Genomic DNA, 25,522 nt, shown 5'->3' on the forward strand with positions numbered 1-25,522 from the left:
TTGCACAATGGAGTAAAGGTTAGGGATTGCCTTTTGTGCAAAAAAATTTCGTCCGGGTACCTTCCACTGCGGTGTTCCAATGGCTACAAATTTTTTAAAGGCCTCAGACTCCACCAGCTTGTATGGTAAAAGCTGGCGGGCTAGCAGTTCTGACAAGCCAGCTGTCAGATGCCAGGCTAGGGGGTGACTTTGAGACATTGGCTTCTTGTGCTCAAACATTTCCTTGACAGACACCTGACTGTGGGCAGATGAGCAGGAACTGCTCAAGGCGAGAGACGGAGAGGCGGATGGTTGAGAGGGGGCAAGGAGGGCAGCAGTGGTTGACCTGGCTGAAGATGCTGGACCAGGAGGAGGTTGGCGGCTTTGACTTTGTGTGCTGCATGTACTGACGTGTTGATCCCATAGGCGTTTGTGATGTGACATCATGTACCTTCGCAAAGCAGTTGTGCCTAGGTGGGTGTTGGACTTCCCACGACTCAGTTTCTTCTGGCACAGGTTGCAAATTGCCTCGCTGTTGTCAGAGGCAGACACACAAAAAAAATGCCACACTGCTGAGCTCTGCGATGACGGCATTCTGGTGGTGGCAACAGCATGCGTTGATTGGCATCCCGTCTGGCTGACCACGGGTGCCGATGCATGCTGTCTGACTGTGCCACTAGCTCCTTGCGACGACCTCCCCCTGCTTCCAACTCGTCTCCTCCTCCTCTCCGGCTCCCCATCTGAACTTTCCCTCTCTTTTTCTCTTCTAGCAGGCACCCACGTGGCATCCACGGACACATCGTCATCATCAACACCTTCACCGCTATCTGACACCTCAAGAAAGGAAGCAGCAGTGGGTACAACATCATCATCACACCGTACGTCCATGTGTGTAATGCTGCCTGACTGAGACATATCCCTGTTAACTACATTCTCTGGCAATAATGGTTGAGCATCACTCATGTCTTCAAACTGATGTGTAAATAACTCCTCTGACGGATCAAGTAAAGCTGCAAGTGGTAGCATGAGAGGTGCCCGAAGCTAAGCTAGAGGAGGAGAAGGATGGTGAGTCAAGGTTCCGAGCGGAAGCTGTAGTAGATTGGGTGTCTTGCCAGTCAACTAAGTCCTTAGAACTTTGGGGGTTCAGGGTACGTGGCCTCTGAACACTGGCCATTCTACGGCCAATGGGAATCCCAGCACCACGACGGCCCCTGCGGGGTGGCCTTCTTCTGCCTGTCATTTTTTTGGGATAAATTTGCACAAGTGTCACACCAAATGTGATTTGCACTAGGGTGACACAATTTGCCCTGCAGGCAAAAAAATGGCAACTGTGACGTGAACTGACAGTGATTGGTTTTATTTAACAGCCAAAAAAGGTTTATTTTTTATTTTTATTTGCACAAGTGTCACACCAAATGTGATTTGCACTAGGGTGACACAATTTACCCTGCAGGTAAAAAAACTGGCAACTGTGACGTGAACTGACAGTGACTGGTTTTATTTAACAGCCAAAAAAGGTATTTTTTTTTTAATTTGCACAACTGTCACACCAAATGTGATTTGCACTAGGGTGACACAATTTGCCCTGCAGGCAAAAAAAATGGCAACTGTGACGTGAACTGACAGTGACTGGTTTTATTTAACAGCCAAAACATTTTTTTGTTTTTTTTTATTTGCACATATGATTTGCACTAGTGTGACAATGAGCAAAAAAGCTTGCCAGCGGAGTTCCCCTTTTAAGCAGTGGTCCCCAACCAGGGTGCCTCCAGCTGTTGCAAAACACACGGACTGATATATTTCAGCCCTTTGAATACTGTAGTAGTTAGTTGCTTTAAAGAAAAAAAGCTTGCCATCGGAGTTCCCCTTTTAAGCAGTGGTCCCCATCCAGGGTGCCTCCAGCAGTTGCAAAACACACGGACTGATATCTTTCAGCCCTTTGAATACTGTAGTAGTTAGTTGCTTTAAAGAAAAAAAGCTTGCCAGCGGAGTTCCCCTTTTAAGCAGTGGTCCCCAACCAGGGTGCCTCCAGCTGTTGCAAGACACACGGACTGATATCTTTCAGCCCTTTGAATACTGTAGTAGTTAGTTGGTTGAAGGAACTTAAGTTTTATACTGGAGTACCCCTTTTAACCAGTGGTTCCCTCCCAACCAGGGTGCCTCCAGCTGTTGCAAGACACACGGACTGATATCTTTGAGCCCTTTGAATACTGTGGTAGTTAGTTGGTTGAAGGAACTTAAGTTTTATACTGGAGTACCCCTTTTAACCAGCGGTTCCCTCCCAACCAGGGTGCCTCCAGCTGTTGCAAGACAGACGGACTAATATTTGAGCCCTAAAAAGGGCTTTTTTGGGTGCTGTCCCTAAAGCAGATGTTACACTAGTGCTTTAGGAGTAAACTGGACCCTGAATACACCACCTAGCAGCAACCTAGCTATCGCTTTCCCTATACAGCAGGAGCAGCTTCTCTAACCCTCCACTTCCTAAGCCTGCAGCATGCTGAATGAGGGTAAAATGGTGTCCGTGCAAGAGGTAGGAGGGTCTGGAAGGGAGGGACTGCTGCTGATTGGCTGTAATGTGTCTGCTGACTCTGACTCACAGGGTCAAAGTTTACTGCAATGTTAAAGTACAGGGGGCGGATTGAACTTCACATATGTTCGGCGAGGCGAACGCGAACATGCTAAATTCGCCGGGAACTGTTCGCCGGCGAACAATTCGCGACATCTCTAGTCTCAACCGGTCTATCCTTGTAACTGAAGCTGTAGTCACATCAAGATTATAGGATACATCAGGAGAATTAAAAAAAAAAAGTATTCAAACATCGTGTAAAGTGCCTATAGGTTTCTGTGGACCAAATGTCAGAAGTGTACATTGTGTGTCCCCAAAAAGTGCAATCTACATTATACAACTATATACAAGATTTTTTTTATACAGTGAATAAAGGGAATAAAAGCAAACAGATGCAGCAGTATTGGCATCCCGAGGTATACATTTGTTTGCATACAGTTGAGTGCAGCAAAAACGAAATAAAAAGATAAAAAATAACACATACCCACCAGGAGCTGTTGGAAAGTCAGTGTCGGAGGATCACAGCAGGTGAGTATTTTATGTGTTATTTTAAGTGTTATTTTTTTTAATTTTTGCAGCACCTGGACCCTTTATAAAAAAAAGAATTGTCCTCAGACGACCTCCTTTACCTGTACAGTCCAAATGTATTGTGATGTATTTTTTGGGGGATATTGGTATTGTGTGGGGTATGCTTTACATGAATGCTTGCTTGGCTTTTTCAGTAACTCCTATACAGAGACAGGCTCTGGTGAAGACCAGCGGCACCTTAGACTCCGCTCCCGGATATAGCCCATGTCATCAGCCATTCAGGTAAGTGGATCCACATCCAGCATCGTTACACCCAGGACCCACAAGCACAGCACATGATACTGTGGCCTGCAAAATCATAGTATGTGTGCAGAAAACGAATCAGATTCATATTCCTTATTTTCAACTACACCTAGTCATTTTGGCCCAGATTTATCAAACTGTGTGAGAGAAAAAAAATTGTGATTTTCCCACAACAACCAATCACAACTCAGGTTTCACTTTATTAGAGCTTGTTAGCTGAGCTCCGATTGGTTGCTGAGGGAAAATCACTCTTCTTTTTTCTCCCACACATTTTGATAAATGTGGGCCTTTGTGTACAGTGAAACTGCCCAAGAAGATCAACTTTTTAAGAAGATACCCACCCCCTGACCACTTTTTTCTGTGACTAATTAGTATCATTATTATTATTACCATTGTAGTATATGGAAGCTGCACCACTATAAGCAAAGCACCCCATTTTCTAAACAAAGACCATTTTTTGCGACCAGATTCTTCAGTGGTAAGAAGGAATGAGACGGGGGTTATGTTGTGGATCAGAAATCAGAAGGGGTGCCATAATGGGGACCAAGAATGAGATGGAACGAAGAATGCTGAAGACAAGAAATAAATGTAGAGCAATGCTGTGGATAAGGACTGAGATAGGGAGCCATGCTGGGGACCTAGAATGACATGTAGAGCCATGCTTCAGACTAGGAATAAGATGGGAAGCCATTTGTGAGACCTGGAATTAGATGAGAGCCATGCGTAAGATGAGAAGCCATGCTGGGAACCATGAATCAGATGGGGATCCATGCTCGGGATTGGTAATGAGACAAGAGTCATGCTTTGGGCTAGGAATGTCAGGGGGAGCTATGCTGAGGACTATAAATATGTTGGGATGAGGAACCACTAATCAGTGGCCAGGATGAGGAACCACTAATCAGATAGGTAGCCCTGTGTGACAGAGGTGTAAGTTGAAGTTGTGGAGCCCCATTCCCAATTCTGCACCCTCTGCACCCCCTGTAGTTACGCCCTTGTGTAGAATTTAACCTGTAATACCTACATATAACACCATTTGGTAGGGTATATATTAGATACACCAATGAAGAGCTTCATCTTGTACTATACTGTGAAACCCCTTTGAGAAGCCGACACAATTGCATGGAAAAGTGGTCTTCTATCGTGGTAGTCTTCTTACAGAAAATGGATAAGGGGGGGTCTGGATAAGTCTGTGTCTTCTCCATGTGGTGGTCTTTTGAAGTGGTTTCATTGTATGACTACTGCATGAGTAAGTTCTTTGCATGTATATTTTATGAGATTTTATATTGATATATTTATATTATCTTTTCAAACTAATATTCTTTATAATCATAAGGATAAATAGGTAGAAACTCTGACCTAAATGCACTTTATTCTTCACTATGTAAGTCCCTACACTTCATGTTAATTTACTGCTTGACAAACCTTGGTTTTTTTTTGTTGTTTTTTTTTTCATTGAAATATCTCTGGAGAAGTGTTCATCTAAAAATATATCCCTTATTATTGCTCCTGAGAGAGAGGCCACTTCAAAAGAAATCTTCCACAGCTTATTTAATACATCCTTAGAGTGGAAATTGAGCAGCCGACATTACATTGAAAAGCTGTATTTTAAAACTAGTCATTCAATAAAATTAATTTTATGCTTAAAAGCACTAGTAAAATCTGCGCGATGGGAAACATACATATGAATAATTTTTGCTGCTTTGGAATTCAGACTGAGGCTTTCCCATAGCAGCATGTCCGCTACCTGTCTGATTCCATTACCTGTCGTTCTACAGTATCAGTAGAACTTGGTCTAATTGGTCTAAATGCCTGTATGATCTGAGAAAAAAAGAGCCCTCTCAATAGATTTTACAAGCACTTGTCGGTGTTCAGAGAAAATAAATGTGGTTTGCTCTTCCCATGACATGAATTGAGAGCCTTGTTCAGGTGCAGAGAAGTTTCTCTCACTTTTCTTCCTTATGATGTAACCAATGTTTTTTTTCACTTGCGACATAAGACCAGCATTTACTACATGAACCTTTTTAAGTTCAGACTACAGCCCTGGCTATTCTATAATAGAATCTCCCAATAGCAGACACTCACGGGGGAAAAAAAGTGTCCACTACTGAGAGATGTCCCCCTATTAGGAAAAAAGGCTCAAAATCTTTCTAAATGAATGAATACTGTACTGTACTCACTCCAGAGTGTTATTACTTATAAAACACGATAAAAAGCAACATTACAGTAGAATCTTCCAGTGCTGTTTAATCTCCCCTTATCACCTCCCTGTACCATTTTATTCCCCCTATTGATCCCTCCTTGCCACTTCATTTCTCCCCCCTTGAAACTTGTGCCCTGTGTCCAATCATCCCCTCCTTAGCCTCTGTGCCACATAATTTCCCCTTGATCCCCCTCTTTGCCATTTTATTCCCCTTTTGTTACCTTCTGTGCAAATTCATCACCCACTCTTTACCACCCCCTGTTCCATTTCCTCTGCCCCTATGCCATTCCATTCCCCCTTTATCGCCCTGTGCCAAATCATCCCCCTCTCACCCCTTGTGCCACATCATTTTCCCCTTCCCTCCTCTCCCTGTGGTTCTTCTTACCTGGCCAGCAGGCTCAGGTGCAGAAACTCTTAGCAGGTTTGACGTTCTTCTGATGTCCTCTGTGCTGCACTTACTGAGAGCAGCAGCGGTGGCTGCTGGCACTGACGAGTGACGTCAGGAGCTTCACTCTTCACTGCTGGCAGCTGCCGCTGCTCACAGCCCTCATTGAGTGCAGTACAGAGGATGTAAGGAAAACGTCCCTGCACCTGAGCTTGCTGGCCAGGTAAGAAGAACCACAGGGGGAGAAGGAACGGGTAAAAGTGGTGTGGCACAAGGGGTGGGGGGGATGATTTGGCACAGGGGGAATAAAGTGGCACAGGGGGATAAAGGGAGATGAAATGGCACAGGTGGGATAAAGGGGGGAAAGAAATGGCACAGTGGGTGGTAAAGATGGGGTGATGAATTCACACAAGGGGAATAAAGTTACACGGGGGGGGGGGGGGATGGGGGAGCACCAATGATGTAGCAGGTGGACATACAGAAGACCACTATTGCAGGGGGAGTGCAGTGGAGGCCAGGGCCCCCTTGGAGCCCGAGCCCCTTACTGGGGTATTGGTTGTACTCCTGACGGTGGCCCTGTCTACAAGGTTGGGCCAGCACATAAGCCTGGTTGTCCCCTATTGGGAGTGTTTTGGCCCCTATTGGGAGTGCTTTGTCCCCTATTGGGTGTGTCTGCATCTGTAATTGGGAGTGTCCCCTATTCGGAGGGTGCAAGTACATTAAGTCTTATGGGACTCTGCCGGGGAATAAAAAACTGTCCGCTATTGGGAGGTGTCCCCTATTGGAAGGTGTCTGCTAAGGGAGATTTTACTGTATAATGAAATACCGTTGGGATTATGACAAAACTGTATATAAAAATACCTACAAAGTGCAAATCTGGCCTTATAGATCACATGTTGTACATCTCAGCCTGTTAGCATTTCAACAACTCAAGGATCTAGTCATATTTGACTTTATAGAGTACTTGCCATGATCTTGATCAATTTTAATCCTCCCAGTTAACTTCCCCCATCATAAAAAAAAAACCCACCTGCCTTTATTTTTGTTATTTTTTTACCTTGATATTGAGCTTATATTCTGCTCAGTCTCAGTCAGCTTCATAGACTGGGAAGGGGCGTTCCCCAGCAGGTGTGACATCATCTAAAGCCCTGCTGGGGAGAACTTCCCCCTTACTCTGCTCTGAACTCTACAGTGTGGCATTATGGGGGGATTTTATCAAGGGATTTATGGCCTGCGCGATTTCTCACTATCCAGCTGTTTTACACAAAATCAGTTTTTTTACTTAGCTGTAGGCAGGGACTTTCTAACTGTGATTTTTGATTAAAAGTCACAAAAACGGCATAAAAAGTTGCAAATCTACACCCAAAAAAAGTTGGCTTAGAAAAAGTAGCGTAAAGTCCCGCCCACATCAAACACCGGCTGGCCGCCCGCATCGATCACCCGCCGCCCGCATCTATCACTGGCTGCTCGCATATACCACCCGTCACCCGCTGTTGTAAGACTACAACTCTCAGCATGCCCTTACAATGAGGACATGCTGGGAATTGTAGTCTTGCAGTAGCTAGCTGGCAGGGGTAAATGTGGACGGGCAGCGGGTGGTATATGTTGGAGGCGGGTGGTATATGGGGGGCAGGGGCGATGTGGTGGCATACTGCGGGCGGTGGGTGTATGGGGAGGGGCATCAGGTGATAGATGCGAGCGGGCGTTGGGGAGTGGAGTCAGCCGGCCAGGAACCTTAAATATAATACTACGGCATTGTAATTTCATATTCCCCGCCTGGAGCTGTGATTGGCCGAGGGGTCTCGGCCAATCGCAGCTTCGGGAGGGAAATATGAAACTACAGTGCCGTAGTTTCATATTCATGGTAACCGGCCAGGAAGCGGAGCGCTTGTCACCTGTGCCGCATGACTACAAATCCAAGCATGCCCTTACAGTAAGGACATGCTGGGAGTTGTAGTTGTGTGGTGCGCACAGGTGACAAGCACTCTGCTCCCCGGCCGGCTCACAGGAATATGAAACTACGGCACTGTAGTTTTATTTTTCCCTCCTGAAGCTGTGATTGGCCGAGACCCCTTGGCCAATTACAGCTCCGGGCGATGAATATGAAATTACAGTGCCGTAGTATTATATTCATGGTTCCCGGCCGGCTCCGCTCCCCACTGCCTGCCTGCATCTATCACCCGCCGCCCGCACACCACACAACTACAACTCCCAGTATGTCCTTGCTGCAAGGGCATGCTGGGAGTTGTAGTCATGTAGCTCAGGCGGGTGGGAGATGTGTGAGTGGATGACGAGCTTCCCTGTTACCCGCTCGCACATTTCACACCAGCCCGCGCCTCACAACTATAACTCCCAGCATGCCTTTACAGTGAGGACATGCTGGGAGCTGTAGTCATGCGGGCCAGGTGGATGGGAGATAAGCGGGCTACCCTGGCTGTTGCTAAACTACAACTCCCATGATGGGAGTTGTAGTTTAGGAACAGGGTGCCTCCAGCTGTTGCTAAACTGTAGGCTCGCTGTTGCTAAATGAAAACTCCCGCCATGGGATGGGGGTTGTAGTTTAGCAACTGCTGGATGCACCATAAATGTATTAACATATTTTCCGTGTCTTTTTCTTCTCATTTCAGATCCGTGTATGCAGAGGACTTCTGATTCGGTGGATTATGTTGATGACCAGCATTTTTTTTTTGTTTAATATTAATAAAATTGTTAATGAGGGCTTGTGGGGGAGTGTTTATTGGAATAACATTTTTTTAAACGTGTTGTGTTTTTATTTTTTTTAGTTTTCTTAACAGGCTTAGTAGTGGAAGTTGTCTGATAGACGGAATCCATTAATAAGTTGGGCTTAGCATTAGCCCCAAAAACAGCTAGCGCTAACCTCCAATTATTACCCTGATAACCAATGCCACAGGGGTGGCAGGAAGAGCCGGTACCAACAGGCCCGGAGCATTAAAAATGGGGCTCCTGGGCCTAGGCGGTAACAGGCTGGCGTTATTTAGGCTGGGGAGGGCCAGTAACAATGGTCCTAACCCACCCTGGTAACGTCAGGCTGTTGCTGCTTGGTTGGTATCTGGCTGAGAATGAAAATACGGGAACCCTATGCATTTTTTATTATTATTTAATTGTTTATGCAAAAAATGTGTGTGGTTCCCCGTATTTTCATTCTCAGCACGATACCAACCAAGCAGCAACAGCCTGACATTACCAGGGTGAGCTAGGATCATTGTTACTGGCCCTCCCCAGCCTTTTTGATGCTCCGGGCCTGTTGGTACTGGCTCTTCCCGCCACCCATGTGGCGGTTGGTACTGGGATAATAATATGGGGTTAGCGCTAGCTGTTTTTGGGGCTAACATTAAGCCCAGCTTAATAATGGATTCTGTCTATTAGACAGCTTCCACTACTAAGCCTGTCAAGAAAAAATGCTGGTCACCATAGTCCGAAGTAGTCCTTTGTATACACGGAACTGAAATGAGAAAAAAAACCATACAAGAAATGGTTTAGTACATTTAGGGGAAAAAAAGTGGTAACAAAAATTGAAATAAACACATATATATTGCACATTTTTGTCACAAATGCGGCTTTAGAGCAAAAAAGTCACAGAGGAGAAGAGGTGGTGTTACAAAGTGTTCTGAAGTCATTTCTTGGTTTTTGCTTATGTATGCCAAAGAAACACTTACACCATGGAAAACAGTGTACGTAAGCACAGCTTGATGAATTCCCCCCTATGACTACACCAGTGTTTTCCAACCAGGGTGCCTCAGCTGTTGCAAAACTACAACTCCGAGCATGCATGGACATCCTTTGGCTGTCCGGGCATGCTGGGAGTTGAAGTTTTGCAACAGCTGGAGGCACCCTGGTTGGGAAACCCTGCTCTACAATCTAGCTCAGCTCAAAGGGAAAGGGAGCATTTTAGTAATCATAGCTTTAATGTTTTGATTGATATAGCTGCAAATGGCCCCAGCACTTGTTTTTGCTGCAGGGCAAGTAATGTTGTTCTATGTTGGTATCCTGTGACACACACATCATTTAATTTATACAAATACTGAATAAAGCTGTGTTCACACCTTACGGCTAATTATCAGTACCGCAACTAATTACCAGATGCAGTTTTGTCTCGAATTACCGAAATCACAGGGAAATTAGCGCGTTTTACTTCAATTATGCAAATTCTTCAAATCACAGTAAGATGCTCATTTTTTTCCGTGATTACAGTAATTTGCTGCAAAAATCCATGAGGAAACTCATTCTGGTACTGTTAATAAGCCACAATGTCTGAACACAGCCTTAGAAAGAAATGTCTTCTAATTACCAATTATTATTAATTATGTTAGACTCAGGCTGAGTTCAGGTTTTTAATTGCAATTATTGAATTTAAAGGCAGGACTAGATCATTAATGAGGGACAAGGAAAGACCGAGATTACTCCGTTTCAGATTTGCAATTAAAATGAACATGTGAACACACCCTTAGGAGGCCCTAATAAGCCTATATTTTTGTGTACAGTGCACAGCGTTTGTCTGCATTTACAATCCAAAGTGCATATGGCAGTTACACACTTTTTTATGGCGTGCAACCTTTACAAAAGGAAGGGCAAGGCAGCTGTGCCAGGCTAGCTGACATTAGCTGGCATTTATTAAAAGGGGCAGGCTTCATGATAAATGCCAACCACCTTCACTTCTGATCCAAGCTGAGATCGCTTTTTATTTTTTCTTCCTTGCTTGCTTTAGTTTAAAACTGTGGTCCATAACGTTGAAGTTTAATCCATGCCCTTTCTACCCACACCACACCCTTTCTGTGCTAAGCCCCACCCCATTTTGGGTGAGGTGCAGTTTCTGCTTTCTTAGGTGCATTCTGTTTATCTGGGACACTTGAGAACAAAATTCGGGTGCAACAGCTTTAGTAAATCTGGGCCAAAAGGGGGAGATTTAGCAAAACCTGTCCAGAGGAAAAGTTGCCCAGTTGCCCATAGCAACCAATCAGATTGCTTTTTTTTATTTTTAACAAAGCCCATGCAAAATGAAAGAAGCAAGCTGATTGGTTGCTATGGGCAACTGGGCAACTTTTCCTCTGGACAGGTTATGAGAAATCTCCAATTGGCCCTTATTTACTAAGAGTGTTGTGTAGGTTTCTTTGTGGGTTTTAATTCCCTACATTTTATTTTCCACTGTATTTATTAAGGTTTCCCTCCATTTTCCACTTTCCCTGCATTTTGCTTTTTTTACACATGCTCTGATCTGTCTGGTTTTCCTCAGCTGAAATCCATCACATTTTCTGTGGAAACCTTAGTAAATATGTAGTTTTTTGGTGAAAATGTCAGGAACACGCCCCTTTTATGTGACCACACCCCTTTCCAGGCGACCACGGCCTTGTTTCCCGGTTTTCTTAGCAAAATGGAGAGTTAGTCTGGCTTTTTTCAATTCTGGCGCAAATTCTGGCGCAATGTGCCAGAATCTGGCGCTCAACCCAACAAAACATGTCAGGTTTGCAATAGTAAATGAGGGCCATGGTCTTGGTTATTGGTGATGGAAATTACACATATTTTATCTTATTTATTGTGAAAATACTTTTATAAATTTTCACTTTTGTTCCATTTGTTTGTCCCATTATCTTGGGAATCTATGCCATAGTTTATAGGAAGAGGACTTTTTTCAAGGTGGATTTTCGAAATCTGCTTAAGGTAAAAAAATAAATAAAAAAAAATAAAATAAAAAAGGGGGGCATTTCACATACTGAAATAGAAGCCATGTGCACCATTTCTGATGTAAGTAAGCAACAGATTTTTTCATGGTGCAAAGGATGTCTATCCATAGGAAGCATTTTTATCATGTTCAAAGGAATATATTTATATAGAGATATAACCCATAAAAAATTTAGTCATTTCATTAATACATTTCATGGATAATCTTGTACTGTTCACAATGACCTTAACCACTGAATTACTAAAGACTAAACAACAAACATTCAAACTAAATCAGGTTCTCTCTAAAGTTCAGTGGGAGTGTTTTCTTAAAGTAACTAATAAAAATATAGATAAAAGGGGTGGGTAAAGAGATAGCAAAGAGGGCAGAATGTTCCCCTGAAAGATGAAAAATAATTTAAACATTACCTGTCACCAAATTAAACTTTTAATATATTGTTCCTTATGTAATAATAAGACACTTTGCTATTTACTTACTGTTAAAATTCTCAAACGTTATATGTTTTTAATGTAATTGAAAAAACAACCACTAGGTGGCTCTGTTCTGTTCCCTACGCAAGTCTAACAGTTAGTTTGGTCTCCTTCCGGCCTGGCAGGAGACAAAACTCAGGGGCATGGCAAGGCACAGCTTTCGCAGGTTTCAGTGACATCGAATCGGCTGGGGAACGCCCACTTTCTCCTGCCAGGAGCTCACACAATGTGAGCAAGGGAAAAGGTTTGATACAGAGCTTTTTAAGCTTGGAAAAAAATGGCAGGAAGGGTGTTAGGAGTAGTTTGGGAACATATTCTGAGTTAGTTTAGAAAATATGGTTTGATGACAGGTACTCTTTAAGGAAATTAGTAGTTCACAGATCCTCACACAGTTACCATTATACAACGATACACCTATTTCCATAAAAACCTTATAAAAACAACACTAAATAGTTAGCTAATGTTGCTAGTGGAGTAGAATTAGGTATACAACAAGTAAATAAAACCAGAGGTCAACCTACAAGTGAATTAAAAACTTATCTCACTTCATTAAAATGTATACTATCCATAATTGGAAATAGTGAAATGCTGAAGTCGATCAAATGCTTCAGATATAAATAGCAAAACAAGTATATATATATATATACATATATATTTTTTTTTTTTTTACTCTTTATTCTTTCAGGTGAAGGTCACCTTAACAAGGTAGGCAAGCATCTACAGTGTTAATACAGATACATATTATCTGTTTAGGACCCAAACTGTACTTCCATAGGGTACTCACCATTTAAAACTAATTTTCCTAATAGACTTTTTTTTATATTGATATGGTTCATGCAATAGTTCTATAGAAGAATTAGTTCACTGGAGCTGAGGGATGTATCAGTCCTTATGCTAACAAGCAAACTGGTACTGGTTTCCACTTCATCTTTTAGTAAGCATTCCCATCGTTGACCTAAGGCATTGGTTATCTACTATCAGAGATCTATTATCTGGATGTCTATAAATACTAACCTCATGCACCTGTTAGATGCCCAAGAGGTCAGTCTGCTTTTTAAAAGTAGAGAAAAGTGGAGAGGTGGTGCAGCTCACAACTACTATAGGGAGTACTGAGGTTAACTGCCGGGCACTGTACCCAGAGTGCCTAAAGACAGACAATTAGTGTAAGGACCATAGGGGTGACAGTCCTCAAGTTCTCTCTTGTGGGATGTGTGTGGTGGGGGGAAGGTAAATGGAAGGGTGGGAATGGGTAGAAGGATGTGGGTAGGAGAGGGAAGATGAAAGAAAAGAAAGAGGAATAAGAGATCACTTGGCCACTAAGAAAGGGGGTAAAGATTATTATAAACTATAGGATGGGTTAGTGGGTAGATGGACTGTGGCCAAATTCCCAAATAGACTTATATACTATATAATGATGTTACACTACAAGTACAAATGGCACACTATAAAAAACTATAAAAATGTAAAAACATGTCCCCTTTAAAAAAACAAAAATAAGCATGGTACAAAAACAATATAATTTAGAAATATCCAGATAGTTTTAAAAAAGTGCTTATTCCTTGTGTGGCAACCTGTAAAGGAAATGGGCATTTGGTGCCAAATAAAGAAAGTCTAGAGATGCTACGTGTGTAGCAGTTGCACTAATTGTATTCCTGTGTGTGTGCGGGGGGATTACTAGATACAGCTCCAATAGTTCAGTAGTAGATATAGGGTGCTAATATGTAGCAATTTGTACTTATTGTATTCCTGTGGAGAAAAGTACTCTGTACAGTTCCAAAACAGTGCTGTGTTCTCAGATGTAAGAGGTTATAGCAAGCAGTGTGATAATGCTCTGCCATGTAATCCTAGGAGAGGTGTAATGATATAGTCATATGGGGACTATGCCCCGCTCACTCATCCTGTAGTGTGGTCCGATCCTTCCTTGTCTATGCTTCCATTTACATGCTTATCAACATTTAATATGACAAAAATAGCATGTTTAAGCCCCATTCAACTGATGTCTTGGAATGTCCCTAAAATTTCCTTAAATGCCCATTTTTGGTCAGTGCTTCAGTGAACCAAACTCTTAGTAGGTCCAGTTTATGGGACTGCCCTGCTAAAATTGGGACTGTTGTCAAGTTTGCATTCAGGGCACAACTTAGCATTTGCAACACAACCTAGGGAAGGCCCCAAAGACCCCCATTGGTTCAGGTTTATCTCACAGAGGTACAGTGTGGTAATAAATTGTGGTTCATGAACATAACATTCTACTGTTCTTATTAGGGAAGTAAAAAAACAAAAAACATTTCAGCCCATTCTCATAAGATTCTAGTTGATGTTTAAACAAATATTCCCTGCACATTCAGGTGACTTCACCTTCCAAGCACAGACATGTAAAAAAACGTAATACCATTTAATACAATGGTTTCTCTAAAGTATGGGCCAAATCAAACATAGTCTGGCACATTTTCACATCAGACATTGCCTAAACTCTTTGGAAAGAAAAAAGTGTCAATGTAGAAATGATTGATCTTGTATGCCAGCATACACAACAGGAAGATAACTGCATATGGAAGGAAAACCTACACAGATATGCTTAACAACATAGATAGAGATGCACAGTGCCCGAGCAGAAAATTCCTTTATAGCCTTAGTCATATCTTACACACAAACACAGTACATATAATAAAGTACATATATGGTGAATTATTAGTGCCTTACCCCTTCTGTAGGCATTCTTGTCTTTGGAAACAGTCTATAAGAAGATTCATGATTTGTCTTCTGTTCTCGACCCTTCCGAAAAGAATCCTGGGTAAACAGTCCTCCCACTCGTTGAAAGGAGTTCTTTCTCACCAGGCCTTGCCCACTCTTTATGCCTTCCAGAAGACGGACCAAGAGCAAGTTTGCCGGTAGCTCCTCTATGCTGCAGTATACTGGGGTTCTGCATTCTGGACATCTCAGCTCTTTCCGGGCTTTCAATATCCGCTGTAAGCATGGCTGACAGAAGGTATGCTGGCATGGCAACACCTTGGCAGTGGCATTCAATTTTCCCAAACAGACTGGACAGTTCAGTAGGTCAAGGACAACTAATTCATCCATGTTTCCAAGGATGTTATTTGGAACCAGAAGATTACGTCCACATGATCGTCCCACTGGAAAAGGAAAAAGTTAAGATATAAATGTGCAGGCTCAATGCAGACCAGTCGATGGATTTTCAAGCCTCAGAGCATTTTGCTTTCCCACAGACATTACACAGCAATGCCTCACAAGACAGTTGCAGATGTGCACCTTACTTTTACAGCTCAGTTCTAAGTGAGTCATTTGTGATTCACAAATACAATGGGAGCTATAAAATGCTGCTTTCTCATCATCTGCCTGTCAGGGTCTAAGTTGCGTTGCTGTAACAGGTAGCTGATGCTAACAGGATGATTCAAGAAGCACTGACCCCTCATCCTAGCCTCTGCTCATGGTGACTATGGCTATTACCCTTGTGCATTCAACTACAAGGCTTCTGTTTAGACACATCCTAACTGCAAGGAATAAGTTACGTTGTTTCATTTTTTCCTATTCGTAAAGAATTAATAAAGTTTATACAGTACAAAACACAACACAATAGTGGCAGACCATGCGGCTGCTAAGTGGCACTTGGAGAGAGGGGGCCTTTTTCTCCAGGGCACTGCACTGCCAGCAAATAAATAGATGGTTGTATTGACCAATGGGGAAATACAAAGGAAGGGGAAATAAACATTGACTCGGGTGGGAAAGGGGGAGCCATAATAGGAGGCTCATTTCAATATATGCTATGCCCCCCCCCCCCCTTCTTTAATGTACACTAATGGGTTTGCATGTGTATTTAAGGCCCCATTCACATTACATTTTGGGGAACATCAGTATACTTCAAGACACCAGGTATTATGATGCATACATGGAGCTCAAATTTACTTTAACAGACCGAATGTAGTTTGTTATTATGTTTAGTCTATTTTCTGAATATCATGCAAAATGAGGGCTGCAAAGGATTAGCATAAAGGGAAAACTGGCAGAAAGACAAGTGTGCCCTATGAGGGGGGGGGGGGGGTTAATCAACATCAGTGTATGGTAGAGCTTTTTTTTACCCCTTTCTGCTGCATGTATTTGTCATTTAGCTGCGCAAAATTTACTAAACTTGCGCACGGGTCTCTGTGAATCATGTGCAGTAATAGAATCCAGCCCATCTGAGCTCTTGAAAGAAAATATAAGGCAGACTTGTACGTGTGCTTAGAGCTGGTGTATATTTGCACAAAAAAATTACACTTGCGTTCTTTTTGTGCGCAAAAAAGAAAAGACGTAGTTAGTAAATTCATGTCTACAGGAAAAACGACATCTTTAGAAAAAGTTCCACCAAAAAAGACGCACAAAAAGAACGCAGGAAATATCCTTGCGCAAGATTTTGCGCAAGAAAATACACCTAAAATTACTCTATATAGATTGATGAATCCCCCCCTATGTGCCTAGGTGAATGATTTTTGTAAATCACAGGACAGGTTCAACTCACCTTCAGTGGTCACACTACAAGCTTAACACCGAAAAAGGCATACATTTTATGCATTTACAGAATGTAGCCTGGGTCCCGGTCACAGATGATATCCAGCCATGAGTCCACAAGTGAGCATGAAGATGCAGCTGAATCCAGAGGACAGCTTATAGAAGACAGTGGAGAAAGGAAGGACATCTTATGGTCCTGACTGAAATTAATAACATTTCCTCCACTGTCTTTTATGAGGACTCTTTAAAATTCTGCAGGAAATAGATTAAAAATACTAGGTTCAATAGGAATGTTTCGGTATATATCATAATACTTTTTTGCCGGTACACCAGCATTGTACCCCAAAAATGTGATGTGAATGGGGTCTATTATTATGTACATAGCAATAGTCAAAGGGATCTCCTTAATAAAGAGATATAATAACCGACTTGCTTTCCTGAGACCCAGTAAAGTTAAACATATAAAACAATGTATAAACTACCCAAAAATCGAACTATCAATAGTTTGTTATTCATGCTAGTCATATTCTTATGTCTAACCAAGTCTCCCTTTATTCCTACCATGAATGCTATCCCATGTACACACAAGGCATAATCATTTTGAGGAATTAAATTTTGAAACTAAAATCAGTTCTTGCGGTATGGCCCAGATTTATCAAACTGTGTGAGAGAGAAAAGTGGAGGGATTTTCCCATAACAACCAATCACAGCTCAGCTTTCACTTTACCAGAGCTCGTTAGCTGAGCTGTGATTGGTTGCTGTGGAAAAATCCCTCCCCTTTTTCTCTCACACAGTTAGATAAATAGGGGCAATACTCTTCTTGGTCAAAGTCTTGGGGATATTTATCAAAGCCTGTGTGGAGGAAGACTAGGGCAGTTTCCTATAACAACCAATCAGATTGCTTCTTCTTTTAAAGAAGCGATCTGATTGGTTGCTTTGGGCAACTGCCCTACTCTCCCCCTACACAGGTTTTGATACAACTCCTCGAGAGCCCATCATCTTTGGGGCTAACAGGAACAAACATTTTTACACATTGGCCCTGATGTCAGGTTGTGCGTCAAAATGTAGCACAGTGCGGCACAGTTTGTTGCATTGCACCACAAATTCTGTATGCGTCAGAATTTGTGGTGCAACTTGCCAAAATGAACCTACAATTTCCAAAAAGGGGCGTTGTCAGTCAGAAAAGGGGCATGGTTGGCCAAGAAAGAGGAGTGTTCTCACAACCTGACCTATTTACTATTGAGTTCACAGAAATTCACAGAACAAATGGCTGGAAATTCCCACCAAGAAAAAGCTAAAATAAATTTCCAGACCTGTGAATCCCCATAGTAATTAAAGAGAAATCATGCAAGTCTGAAACAACATTCACACTAATTAAAACTTATAAATGAGGGCCATTATCTTATATGATGTCTGATCTCGGGGGTCCCAATATCTGTGCAGCACCCGGCGTTCATTAAGAATGCTGGGTGCGGGCGGTGGGGTCGTGATATCACTGCCACACCCCTCGTGACATCCTGCCACACCCCCTAAATGCAAGTCTATGGAAGGGGTCGTGATGGCCTACCTTCCATAGACTTGCATTGAGGGGGCGTGGTGTCAGGAGGGGCATGGTCATGACATCACGACCCTGCTGCCCCCTCCAAGCGTTTGGAACAAAATGCTTAAAATACCCCTTTAAGCATTTGGCTGACAGCTATTCCTCCGACCCCCATACACATGCATTCGTTTTCAATGGCCAAAAAGGAATAAACCACAACAGTAAACCTCCAACAATAGCCTATTCCCTTTGAGAACTTCGGGAGTCAGGAGACCTCCATTAACATAGGATTTCTATAATTTGGCTATTTATATTATAATTGGCCATATTAACTATTTAATATTCAGTACTAATACTCCATTGTGGATTAGGTTCCTATAATAAGGATTTAAGGATAATTTGAGGACTGTACGTTCTATAAGCATAAGATAGTTTGCCAGTTTTGGAGGTGTTCTCGGTAATGTATGTGGGGCCTTTATGCACACAACATCTATGAATTGAGGAACCAAAGATGTTTCATTTATCTGCTACAAGTTAGATCTACACTATAACTAGTTGGGTATTGCAAACAATTAACTTGATGCCACACCTCATAGGAATGTTTACATGTGCCACAAATCATTAAAACAACAGCAACAAGCAAAAACAGATGGCTTTGTTTAACCGCTTAATGACCTAATGGGACTTATTTATTTCATTCATGCATTCCAAAAGGCAGAATTTCTTTACTTGTTGATACAGCAGTATGAGGGATAATTCTTTTTTAGTTGTTTTTTTGTTTATTTTATTTTTTGTATTTTTTTGGGGGAAGAGAGAGTGTTCACTGTGCAATATTAATGTTGCGAATTTTGGAGCAACACAGACAAACTTGCTGATGATTCAGACCTCCCAGCATAGGAGATGCAAAAAGATTTTATGAAAAAATGATAAAAGGGGGGGGGGGGGGGGGAGGTGCCTAAAACTTAACTTTTAATACCTATCAATAAGATACACCAAAATGATATAGTGCACAAAAGAACACAACCAGAGCAATACAAACATAGCCGGTTAAAAACGAAGTGTAATTCAGTCTTAAAGGGTCACTCTCATTAAAACAAATTTTTGCTATTGCACTCCTTATGGTAAATGAAAAATATTTCTAATATACGGTACTTTGTTTAAAAAAAATGAAGTTTTCTATGTTTTATTTGTGCTTAAAAAAGCTCAAGAGCACATTTTCCCCCAACTCATACACAGAGTTTGGACCAAAGTAGTCCGAACACAGGAAGTGCCGCCTGGAGTGCTGAGGGGGGGGGGGGGGGTGTCGAGCCTCATCCAATCATAGCTCGTCTCACACATAACTGCCATATCCTGTTGCCTGGACTGCCGCCCCCCCCCCCCCCCCCTCAGCACTACAGGCGGCACTTCCTGTGTTCGGACTTTCGTCCAAAGTCTGTGTATGAGTTGGGGGAAAATGTGCTCTTGAGCTTTTTTAAGCACAAATAAAACATAGAAAACTTCATTTTTTTAAACAAAGTATATTAGAAATATTTTTCATTTACCATAAGGAGTGCGATAGCAAAAATCAGTTTTAATGAGAGTGCCCATTTAAGCATATTGGTAGAAGTATGCAGCCAACCACAACTCCCAACAATTTATAAATCCCAACACGTTTCTGCCAATTTTGATTGGCTTCCTTAGGGTTGGCTGCATACTTCTACTAATATGCTTAAGACTGAATTGCACTTGGTTTTTAACCGGCTATGTTTGTATTGATCTGGTTGGGGTCTTTTGTGCACTATATCATTTTGGTGTATCTTATTGATAGGTATTAAAAGTTAAGTTTTAGGCAACCCCCCCCTTTATCATTTTTTGAGCAATTAGCGTAACATCGAGCAAAAATGTGCAACAACTGTGCGCCAATAAGCTGGTGCAAAACAATGATAAATGAATACACATAGAATATATACACATAAAATTATATTCTGGATGAAGATCTGCAGCACAGAGTTCCATTTACTGGTAATACAACATCCTTTAATCCTTCCAGTCTTTTGGGTAGGGTATGTTCACACAGCGAAATATCCAGTACTTGGACCACTCGGAAATGCGACATCTCCATAGACGGCAATACGTTTCTGAGAATCAGAATTTCCGTGGCAGATTTAGCAAAACTACAACTCCCAGCATGCCTAGACAGCCGTTGGCTGTCTGGTCATGCTGGGAGTCATAGTTGCAACAGCTGGAAGTACCCTGCCTAGTACATGCAAGAATATCTGTACATTGCAAACACTCTAAACAATGGCATTGTCACATAGTATATCCACTGCGTAAATGCCCAAATGAGACATGAAGCCAGTGTTTACATTGCTTTTATTTTTGCAATTTTATGAGTCCAATCTCTGTCTCTTTGTACAATATAAACCAGACCATAGACATGTCAGATATTGTGCCACAATTCTTCAATTCCATGTGACAGACATAAGGTTCTACAATAGGCATGGACATAGGAATGCTGCACCTTTGGAGCATTCATTGTTGACCTACTTGACCGAGAGTATGACGCACCCAAATAATTAGATTTTAGCATTTTACCATTGCCTAAGCTGCCCATTAACATGCCTATTTGCATTCAATTTATATATTGGGTCATTATGGAGGCACCTCAAGATATCTGCAGTTATCAGAATTATTTGCTTGAAGAAAACACAGAAAAGGAAAAAAAACTTCCAGGGTATGTTCACACATTAGTAAAATGGGCAAAATGTCCGCCCGGGCAGACATTCTGCACATTTGAAAGTCCCAGATGGCACTAGGACCATTCAGAAATCAATGGGACTCTGCTGCAATGGAATGTCCATGCAGAATATTCCAGCAAAATTCCAAACGGACATTCCGCTGAGTGAACATATTTATAGACCACCACAATTGCCGAATTTAAACATCAACAGCTTATAGCTGCATATGAGCCTGTGGTGCATTGTAGCACCGAATGGTAGTAATTCAAATAAGCAACTTAGTGAAAGCTGGTAGGCTCATAGGGGAAGATCCTGAATAGGGGACTTCTATGTTGTTCCTTTAATGATCAACTTTTCTTGTTAGATCATTAGAATCCAGAAGGTTAGTAAATAGGATTGGACGTTAATAGGTTAAAAGAAAAGAACAACAAGACCGCAGAATGGTGTCTAATGTGTTACCCTCTCCCACTAAGTGGGTTAAAGAGTACATCGAGTCTAAAAGTGCCTCTCACCTAAACTGGGATAAGGATGATGGAAATCTCTGGATCGGCCCAGGGGTTCTTTTTCAAGGATAGAAGTTGACTATATACAACTCCTATTAATAATTACTATGACCTTATTTTGGGAGTAATTGACATTGACAGCTAGAAGCAAAAATCTGTCAATGAGCAACAGTGGAAATAAAACATATCGAAGAGAAGATAAACCATAGCAAAATATTTATAGTTTCATTCTCGCAATGTTTTAGTTTAGATCAGCTGTCCTAGGCTGACAGTGCAACCTGACCGTTTTGCAGCAGATGGAGAGCCCAAGGTTGGGGCCCCTGTTCAGCACTGGGATCTTAATCAAGGGCCACTGACCTCTAGGCAGTTTATAGATGGCCATAGAAACTACATATGGTATCCAATGTAATTTACACAACATCACTCCAAAACGCAACACATTATTCTGAGAAGAGATCTGTAGGCTATACAACTATGGAAACAAAATGATTAAGAAGTTTAGGTTTGGACCTTGAGATAGAATATATTAAGCTGTTTATCTATATAAATATGGCTTGGAAAGAAAATTTCTTAGTAGGCATGAAATAATTGTGATCTTATGAGAATAATCAATGACGATCATTCTTCTATTATTTTCCCACTAAATGTAGAATCATGATATCTGACTGCTTATCTTGTCGGCACGGCTTGATGGTTGGTTGACGTGTATCAATATGTATGTTGCCTTCTCGCTTAACTGTTTGTTTACTTAAGACCCCTGTTGATTTAGAACTGACATAGATGTTTACAATAGCTAATCCTTTGCTTTTATTGACTATGGTTTCATTTCCATTTCATCTACATTGTGTCTTATTGCAATAATCCCATAATTTTGGACTATTGTTTGATTCTAATTGTATATTATCAAAAGTTTTGTGCCGCAGCATCTAAATTCAATGTAAGGAGAAGAAGCCTAAACAATAAAATCTCATTTCAAGAAAATACATCCTACCCAGGTTTATCATGTGCAAAATTAAAAACCGAAAATACATTTTTTGAGTGTGAATTACAATAGGAAGATCCTAATAAGATCCCCAAACTAGAATCTTTGTAGTGACTGACCTTTCCTTTTCAACAGGTAAGATCTCAGGGGATAAACCTGTTTCGCTCCCGGAGCTGCGGCTGCAATGAAACTTCAACTTACTTTGAAACTACCAACATGCACAGCCCTTTTAACTCTTGCATTGCTTTTCTACATAATTGGCGTGACTCCCAGAGGAAGTTGAGAAACTTGGATCGGTTCCTATTAGTATCAGCACAGTCACCTAAGTTTTAGATATGAGGATTTCTTAGATTCTTTGTGTACCATTCACAATAAAACATGTCCTAGCAATGTACTGTTCTGTAGCCCAGAAATCCCATCATCATTCATGGCTTATAATTACGGCAACTTACATAAAGAATCAAATTATATTAATATAACACTGTGTAAATCTAATACTACCACTACTACTACTACTGCTACTAACATCTGCTAAGTTACTGTGACATCACAAGTGGGTTCATATCAGGTATGTTGCTTTGCTGTGAGATCAGTCAGGTCTGAGTCAGTGACATCACACATGAGTTTCTTTTACTGCAACATCACACGTGGGTTTCAGTCCAGTAAGCTGCTGTGACATCATTATAGAGTTTTATTTCAGCATGCTTTGGTGACATCACAAATGAGTTATATTCTGGTACAGCAAGCTGCTGTGCCATCACAAGAGAGATTCTGTCACCAATGCAGCTGTGACATCACAAGTGAGTTATAGTTTAACAGTTAAAAAGGTAATGTGGCTTTAAACATAAATAAATAGATAAATAAAATGTCCAGCTGCTGGAAAAAAGAAGAAAAACACCCAGACTTACTTCTTGCCTCATCCTGGTGTATCCGGTATCACAGCCGTGTCCTCTAATGTGGTCCTCTTTATTGTTGACGGTTGACACGTCAGACTGCCACTGGGCGCACTGATGTCCTACCTCATTCAGCGGTTGGCTAAGTGGCAGGATGACATCTTGGGCCCAAGAACCAGGAAGACCACAGGGGCCAGGGCTCAATATATAAAAAAATGTAAAGCCATTTAACGCCTTTAAGTAAGCTGTTGTGACATTACAAGTGATTTTTATTTCAGCATTCTTTAGGGACATCACAAATGGATTTTATACAGGTAAGTTGCTGTGACATCACAAGTTAGTTTCAGTTTTGTGAGTTGCTGTGACATCATAGGAGAGTTTCAGTTAATGGACTGCTGTGACATCAAAGGTGGGGTTTGGTTAAGTAAGCTGCTGTGACATCACAAGTAAGTTTTATTTTGGCATGCTTTGGTGACATCACAAACTGATTATATACAGGTAAGTTGCTGTGTCATCACACTGATGTCCGCCAATTACCCCTCTGATGTAGTGATCAATACAGATTCCAGCAGTGCGTGGCTTCTAATAGCTGATGTGATTGCCTGCCGCATGGCTGTGAGGATCAGATTAGCCAAGATGGCAGACGGAGGTCCCTTCATCTGCTCCAGCAGTCATCACCGGGTCTCCTTCTCTGGTCTGCCGTTCAGCCAACCAGAGAAGTAGATCACCGATAATACCGATCAGTGCTATACCTATGCAATGAGATTAGAGGGGCCAGAATGAAGCGATTTAAAACATACTAATATTTGTTTAAAAAGTCAGATTTTTTTTTAAGTAGTACAACAATAGTAAAGCATGTAATCATTTTAATCGCATTGACCCACCAAATAAAAAGAACATGTCATTTTTACCGTAAAGTACATATTTTGGTAAAATAAAAAGGTAGCATTACAAAGTACAATTGGTCTTGCAAAAATCAAGCCCTCATATTGGTCTGTGGATGGAAAAATAAAAAAGTTATGGATTTTAGAAAGCAAGGAGGAAAAAAAAATGAAAAACTCAAAAATGAAACTGGCTTTGTCCTTAAGGCCAAAATGGGCTGTGTCTTAAGGGGTTAAGCAAAGGTAATTCTAAAGTTATGACAACATGTATGACTATGGGTAAACAGATGGTGTCTGTTGGTAACTGCTTTTTAAAATTTTGTGTACAAAAATGTATCCTGCTGGTGTTTATATGCACCCAGAGGTATCAAAAGAAGATCCTTTTTTGGGAGTAACAACAGGTTTTGTGTCTGGAAAGTGAAGAAGCAATGGCTTTTAACAAGCTGTGAAAAATGATTCCCATTTTGGGGAGTAGCAACAGGATTGACATTCCAGAGAGTGCACAAAAGTGACTCTATGCCTGGCTTCTTCACAGTAAGTGTAAAACATCAACAAATTAAAAAAAAAACTGTCACACTTAATTTCCAACTAAAACTTGCAAGAACAAGATGCCTTACTACTATTTTATATATGGGTGGTCCTACTGTGCTGTTCACTGCTTAGTGTCCCCTACAGAGATCTTCACCTAACAACTGCTATCTCTAAAATGGTTGCTAAAGCTATGTGCATAGGTTTTCATAGTTCTATATTCAGGGGTGGCATTCAGCTAGTTCTCACCCGTTTGCAGGAACTGGTGAGAAGTGCATGCTTTGTACCAGTTCACCCACATGACAAAACCAATGTCCACAATGTTGGCCCTCCTCCATCTGTGATGTCACTCATATAAAGGACACAGCTGAGAAAAGGTGGAGTGTACTTTTAGACCAGCCAAGTGGCAAATATCCAGCAGTTCTACTGCCTGTGCTGGCCTATATTGACTGAGAAGAGAAAGGCCTGAGCTAAGAGCAGAAATTCCTGGCAGGCATTGAAAGCAGAGGATGTCCTGCAGAAGCCTGCCACATCTTCCAGGCTGTACAGGGAAAACTGCAGCTGGGAGATAGCTCTGGTCACACTTGTCCTCCCTAACTTCTGCAAAAACTTTCTAGCTTGTGTATACACAGACTGCTGTGTGTGCAGATGATCAGGAAGCCCCCAGACTGCTCCTGCAAGTGCTTGCGCTATAGTTCTTTTGTAGTGACAGCTTCTATATGTGCCAGTGTAGGTATCCTGCAGAATACTGTGCACTGGCTGCAATGATCACTATGTGCTCTCTTTGTGCCAGTATTGTCAGCTTTCTTTATTGTAATTGAAATGCCATGCTATGTATAAGACAAAGAA

At 41.7% G+C, this 25,522-nt stretch overlaps 1 protein-coding gene across 2 annotated transcripts in view; it reads right to left on the bottom strand.

The window, feature by feature from the left end:
• SH3RF2 (SH3 domain containing ring finger 2) overlaps positions 1–25,522 on the bottom strand; it is a 145,578-nt gene that overhangs the window by 118,211 nt on the left and 1,845 nt on the right. Inside the window, exon 2 of one of the 2 annotated variants that reach the window (XM_056574887.1) lies at positions 14,827–15,257. In XM_056574887.1, the coding sequence (XP_056430862.1) occupies positions 14,827–15,204 (378 nt within the window). In that variant the 5' untranslated portion in view covers positions 15,205–15,257. Of the gene's footprint in view, positions 1–14,826; positions 15,695–25,522 lie in introns of those variants that run through there. The other variant, XM_056574888.1, reaches the window with a different exon arrangement.

The sequence above is a fragment of the Hyla sarda genome, chromosome 4 (assembly GCF_029499605.1).
Source record: "Hyla sarda isolate aHylSar1 chromosome 4, aHylSar1.hap1, whole genome shotgun sequence".
NCBI lineage: Eukaryota > Metazoa > Chordata > Amphibia > Anura > Hylidae > Hyla > Hyla sarda.